Genomic DNA, 6,835 nt, shown 5'->3' with positions numbered 1-6,835 from the left:
AGCCTATAGAATTGACTGTTGAAAACACGATATTGAATCTTTGTTCCATATAGACAAAATAAGAAGGCTAGTAAATGATATAAAATAAATACAAATAAAGGTAAATATAACTACTTAAAGTAACTTGCTCATCCATAAAGATCATTCCAATGGACAAGATTTGTGTTTTAAACTTTGGTATGAAATTCAACATGCTAACTATTCGAACTTTAAAAGTGGTATCAGGTGACACCACACCAATGTCATTCAAGTAGGTGATGTTTGAAGTAGACGTGATGCTGAAAGTAAATAGTGTAGAAAAGGAGTTAAGTAAAAAGTATACAAACCTAATTGTTTTAGGTAATGTTAGCATTCATTTAGCATTCCTGAAAATGTATCCAATTTATAGGATTATAGTTTCCAATTATACCCTTTTTGATTTTTGTTGAAAAAAAGTTATGAAACAAAATATTAAAACATTATTGAAAGTACATTGCTATAAGGAAAAAATAACAATTTACTTTGAAGTTTGTGTATATTATAGCAACCGACTTTAATTTTAATAATTGTTGTAACCATTTTTATATATTTCGATAAACATACAGAAACAGTATAAAGTTTAATTTCGTAAATCTTGTGTGTTTTTGAGCCAATTGAACCATTAACTGGTCATGCTAACCCATGAATATAGATGAACATAATTTATATGTTATTTAGCTAAGTGTTCTAATTAATATTTTATTTTAAAATAATTGATTAATAATTTTAAACTTTTATTATAAAATTTAATTAAAAAACCTTAACGGTGGTTTACCGCATATTATAACCTAATAAAAAATATTTTAAAAAAGAACAGAGAAAACAAACACAAGCCCAACGCCCCCAACCCCCTTGGTCCATGTAGGTGAAAGCCCAATGTACGAGACGGACAAGGGCGTAGAGCGGTAGAGATCCAGAGTTGCTTATCCGAAATCCGATCCAAATCCGGCAAAAAGGCAACAAGAATCAGTAAAGGACTTCAGAGTTCATCCCCAAAATTCCCTCCTAACGAACCACTTCAGTTCTGCTCATTGAGTTGTGTTTGTCAATGGCGGGCATCACATTGACCTATGCTGTTGTTCGGCACCCTCTTCTTCCAGTCTCCGCTTCCGCTTCCGTTTCCGTTTCTCCCAGCAGTAGCACTTTAACTACCAAGAGAAGACCCCGGCAACTACATTATTGTCAATGCACCGTTGACGCCAATTCCCCCATAACCAGCGGAGCTGCTGCTGCTGCTGATGATGATGATATATTTTCCGTTAATACTTCTTCGCAGAACTGTGACTTCGATTATCTCGGCCAGAGCACCAAAGGCGATTTAAATCTCAAATACGGTGCCTATTCTTATTATTATACATCATCCCTTTTCTCCTTGATACAATTCCAATGGCTTATAGTTCAAAGTTCAAACAGAACCAACTCGATATGAGCTGCGATTTCAGAACTTTGATCCTTGTTCCTAAACACTAAATGTGTTTGCTTTGCTCATTAGATTGTAGACTTGATCACGCTTTACCTACTTTACTTTACTGCACCATCTGTGAATGAATCTCGCAACACTACCAGTTCTTCGCTTAAAACATTACTTCGTTATTCTTACACGTCTATGTTATGTTGTGTTGAAGCAGGGATAAATGGCCATACAGATATTGCTTGGAAAGGTCCAATTGAGGAGGTTGCCAGGTTTCAAGCCAAAGAGGCGGAGGGCTTGCTTAAGGACCTTGGAATACAGGTTTCCTTCCTTCTTTGCTTGCACGTTTGTAATTGAAGTACTGAGCTTGATTGACTTCTACATGATGTTCCAAGTTCGTCCTGCTATTTCTTTTTCTCCTTGACATGATTGTTATATTTAGGTCAATGTTTAAGACCCTTTGTTTCAAATGTTTTCTTATGCTAAAATCAAGTGCTTAGTTACCCTCTCTTTGCTCACTATTGCAAAATTAGAAACTTTTTCAACATGGTTTTTGAATTAAACTTTGTAACATGCTAATACATTTGCTCATTTGTTTTGACATGTTTTCTCTTGCACCTTGCTGATATATGAACAGTCTGGGATACATCATACATGACAGCGATTTTACTAACTATGATTCTTGTGCAGGATCCATCTTCTTCTAGGCATTCTCCACGTGGCATATTTTGTAGCCGCACATTAAATCTTCGGTCAATCACTGCAATCGGATATGACATGGATTACACTCTAATGCACTATAACGTGATGGTAATTACTTACTAATTAAGATTTATGACCACATAAATAACTGCTTTATTGCTCAAGTGGTTCAATGAAAGAAGCCAAGTTGCATTCCATAAACTATCCTTTTCATTCCATTACCAAGTACTTACATTTTTGTTTGCAAATGAAATGACTTTAATTTATGAACTTGAAGGCTTGGGAAGGAAGGGCTTATGACTATTGCATGGAGAATCTAAAGAATGTTGGGTTTCCTGTTGATGGACTTGCTTTTGACCCTGATTTGGTAATTCTTTTTTTTTTTTCAATCTGCAAGCTAAGTTTATCATGCTGCTAGTGATGATAATATCATGATTTATTTTCTAATAGGTTATTAGAGGACTTGTCATAGATAAAGAGAAAGGCAACTTGGTGAAGGCTGACCGATTTGGTTATGTGAAGAGGGCTATGCATGGCACAAAACTGCTATCCACCCAAGCTGTAAGGTGTGACCTTTAACCTTAATATTATGAAAACAGAAGTTGGATAATTTATTTACTTTTTTATGTTTTGATTTGGTTGTTAATTATGTGCTTCTGAAAGTGAGATGTATGGGAGGGAACTGGTGGACCTGCGGAATGAAAGTCGGTGGGAGTTTCTCAATACACTATTTTCTGTTTCAGAAGCAGTGGCATATGTGCAGGTAGGTAGTCACTCTGTTTTTTGTTTTTTAATATATAAATTCATTATTCCCACCATCAGATATGTGACATCTTTCCAGTTTTAGATAAATAAAACTAATATGATCCATTGCTGTTGTATTTCAGATGGTTGATAGATTGGATGAAGGGATTATTTCACCGGATCTTGGCGTACTTGATTATGAAGGGCTTTACAAGGCAAGAACAACGCTTTTTTTTTTTTTCCTAATAAAATACTTGTTAGAGTTATTTTGTATGTTGATTTTCATTGGTCTATGAATTTTTTTCATTTGCTTCAGGCTGTTGGTAAGGCCCTCTTTAGGGCTCATGTAGAAGGTCAACTAAAGGTAAATTTATAATTAATTTAAGCCTTGAATAGTCTAGTAATAGTAGTAATATTATAACTAATTTTATGCTACAGAATGAGATAATGTCGAAGCCAGAGCTGTTTGTAGAGCCTGATCCAGAGCTACCTTTAGCACTTCTTGACCAGAAGGAGGTATTTCCAGCTAATCTTTTTTTTTTTTCTTTAATAAAAAAAATAATAATTTTGTTTTCTGATTTGACGACACCAGGCTGGTAAAAGGTTATTGCTGATCACCAACTCAGATTACATCTATACAGACAAAATGATGAGGCATTCTTTTAATAGGTTTCTCCCAAATGATATGAACTGGCGAGATTTATTCGAGATGGTTAGTAAACTTCCCCTGAATTTACTTTTTGACTTTGTTTTCAAAAATGAAAGAAAATATATTTAATATTTTTGATGTAGGTGATTGTGTCAGCTAGGAAGCCAGAATTCTTTCAAATGTCACACCCTTTATATGAAGTGGTGACAACTGATGGCCTTATGCGACCATGTTTTAAGGCTCGTCCAGGTCAAACAACCATAAATAATGTATTATTTAATTAATGTGATTTGCTTGTTGACCCATTTTGCCCTAACTATTTATATATAATATATATTTTTTCTTTTGATAAAACCCATCGGGCGACTTGTTGTTCTAACCCTTCCTTTGAGATTGAGAGGCTGAGCAGACCTGAAGTTTCATAAAAGGGACTGAAAGCCCTTACAGTGTGACATTTTTTTTGTTACTAGAACATGGTATTAATTCATATATATACAATGAGCTTTTCGAATATTGTCCTCATCAAAATGTAAGGGCTTTCTTTCCATGGCAACATCTAAACCTGTTGAATGCATAAAAATAAGTTTTAAAACAACGAGTCATGTCACCTTAAGATTACTGTTTATTTATTTTGCCTAAAAAAGTAAGGGGTTCGTTGGAATTAATTAAGGGTAGTTGGTGGATTGCAGGGGGGTTATATTCTGGAGGAAGTGCTCAAATGGTTGAAAATTCCTTAGGCATTCATGGAGATGAAATATTGTATGTTGGGGATCATATCTATACAGATGTAAGTGTATCTAAAGTACATCTTCGCTGGAGGACAGCATTGATTTGTCGTGAATTGGAAGAAGAGGTATTATATAATAAATTAAAAATAAGAATATATACTAATTAGGCATAAATAACTATTAACAAGTAATTTTGTATATTATCAAAATTACCAGCCAAAATTAAAGCTATTTGGTTGTTTGTATTTGTATTTGTATTTTTTTGCAGTATAATGCTCTGATTCATAGCCGAGAGCACCGAGCTAAACTTGTAGAATTAATAAATCAGAAGGAGGTTATCGGTGACCTTTTTAATCAACTTCGTTTGGCTCTTCAAAGGAGAACCAAGGGTCGTCCTGCTCAAGTAATTACTTATATATATATATATATATATATATATATATATATATATATATATATATATATATATTAATTTGGGTATACGAGTTTACAAATAATATATATTTATATAGACATTGGCTGCTACTCATATGGATGATAAAGAGCTGACGGAGAGCGTGCAAAACTTACTGATTGTTATGCAACGCTTAGATGAAAAAATTGCACCAATGTTGGAACAAGATGGTGAACACTTCAGCAAAAGGTTTCAACTGAATCCCTATTATTTATCAATCAACATTATATATATATATATATATATATATATATATATATATATATATATATATATATATATATATATATATATATATATATAATGTGTATGTGTGATTTGGTGTTAGGTGGGGATATCTTTCACGTGCAGGCTTGTGGGACAAGAGTCACCTCATGAGACAGATTGAAAAGTACATTTCTTTCTTTCTCTATATTTTATATTCACTTTTTAATCACCCAATTTCAATTTCCAATTTCCAAACTACTACTACGACTACAGGTACGCTGATATTTATACCTCGAGAGTCTCAAATTTCCTCAATTATACACCTTTCATGTATTTCCGCTCACAGGAACAGGTATTTCATCTATTTATTTATAAAAAAATCCAACAAATACACTATTTATGTGTATCATAGCATCCTATTTTCGTTTATTTTTCTCTTTCCATTATACTTTCAATCTGGGAATTGCTGTGTATTAAGAAATGAAAGTAAGATGCTACAAACAATAAACAAATCAATGGAAGTATGTTACGTTGCTGATTCTTGTATTTAACCCTATTTACAACACAAGTGTCACTGCATATATATATATATATATATATATATATATATATATATATATATATATATATATATATATATATATAGGGAGAGAGAGAGAGAGAGAGAGAGAGAGAGAGAGAGAGAGAGAGAGAGAGAGAGTTCTAACACGTTTTATTATGTTGCAGACTCTTGCCCACGATTCATACTCATTCTATGAATCTCGAATCAATCCATGAATGTCAGATTTATGTGATGAAGAGCAATGTTGTTAAAGCTACCTTTTTTTTTTGTCAAAATTGTGTAGGTATTATTGTGGTGTTAATTATGTTGTAAAACGTTCAACTTATTTTGCTTTTGCAGTATTTAGAAAGAACAGGATATATAGGGACTTGTTATATTTATTATTACAATTGGGTTGTACAAATAAAAGTAGTCTGCAAAGAAATAGAGACATTATGCTAGGTACATAGTTGTGTTTGATTTCACAAACACAAATATAGGTAGTGTTGTAAAACTTGCCGAGCTGGCCAATTACTCCTCCTAGTACTCGCTACTCAGCCTCTTACCGAGACGAGTTACAGAATCATAAGTACTTCCCGATCGACTCCTTACTGAACTGAGCAGTGTTGTAAAACCCGATCGGCTCCTTACTGAACTGAGCAGTGTTGTAAAACCCGATCAACTTGATGATTAATATGTATAATATACTTAACGATTTATTATTTAACACAAACACATGTGATTATTACTACATATATATCTTAAATTTTCAGTAATTATTCACGAAATGAGACCATTATGTGTTTTTTTAGTTTTTGTGTATTCATATATATCTAATTTTGTTATATATTTCAATCAATTTAAGATTTTAACTTATTATTTTGATATATATAAGCTCCCTAAAAATATCTCTACATGATTACTCCCCGAGTACTCCTGAGTACTCGGTAGTCGTCCGAAGAGGTACCGAGTAGTGAGTTCTACAACCTTGAATATAGGGTGTTAAATGTCATAAAGGAGATGACAAGTGTTGTGGAATGAATCTTTGGTTTAGAGCTATGCTATCTACAAATTCCTAGTTGGTATCAATTTTTGGGGTCCCAACCCAACTCATGTGATCCCCCTTGAGAGGTTCAAAATCACATTTGAAAAAGGCGAAGACGTACAACAGTCCGATGATAAATGAGATTATGGGGTGTTTCTATGTTGGTTCGTAGGGATGTTGATCACACGGAAATCATTTAGGATAGATGGTTCAATTGGAACCTGACCATTTCATATTGCAAGCGATTAGCATAATTTTTTTGCGGTACGAAGATAAAATAGAGGTCCATTTAAACATTATATTATTATTGTTAGTTTTCGGAATGTATATGTGTTG

The 6,835-nt window shown here is 33.3% G+C and overlaps 1 protein-coding gene across 1 annotated transcript; it reads left to right on the top strand.

The window, feature by feature from the left end:
* Nucleotides 1–970: 970 nt before the first annotated feature.
* LOC111914210 (uncharacterized) lies at nt 971–5,919 on the top strand. The gene is made up of 17 exons (XM_052764836.1): nt 971–1,352; nt 1,647–1,750; nt 2,120–2,239; nt 2,409–2,498; nt 2,582–2,697; nt 2,795–2,894; nt 3,019–3,090; nt 3,192–3,239; nt 3,314–3,391; nt 3,468–3,587; nt 3,668–3,773; nt 4,214–4,377; nt 4,521–4,655; nt 4,765–4,895; nt 5,035–5,097; nt 5,187–5,265; nt 5,640–5,919. The coding sequence occupies exons 1-17, from the start codon at nt 1,067–1,069 to the stop codon at nt 5,688–5,690; spliced, it is 1,863 nt and encodes a 620-aa protein (XP_052620796.1). The 5' UTR covers nt 971–1,066; the 3' UTR covers nt 5,691–5,919.
* The last annotated feature ends 916 nt before the right edge of the window (nt 5,920–6,835 follow it).

This window comes from Lactuca sativa, chromosome 6 (genome assembly GCF_002870075.4).
Source record: "Lactuca sativa cultivar Salinas chromosome 6, Lsat_Salinas_v11, whole genome shotgun sequence".
Lineage (NCBI taxonomy): Eukaryota > Viridiplantae > Streptophyta > Magnoliopsida > Asterales > Asteraceae > Lactuca > Lactuca sativa.
This window is presented reverse-complemented; position numbering and strand designations above follow the sequence as displayed.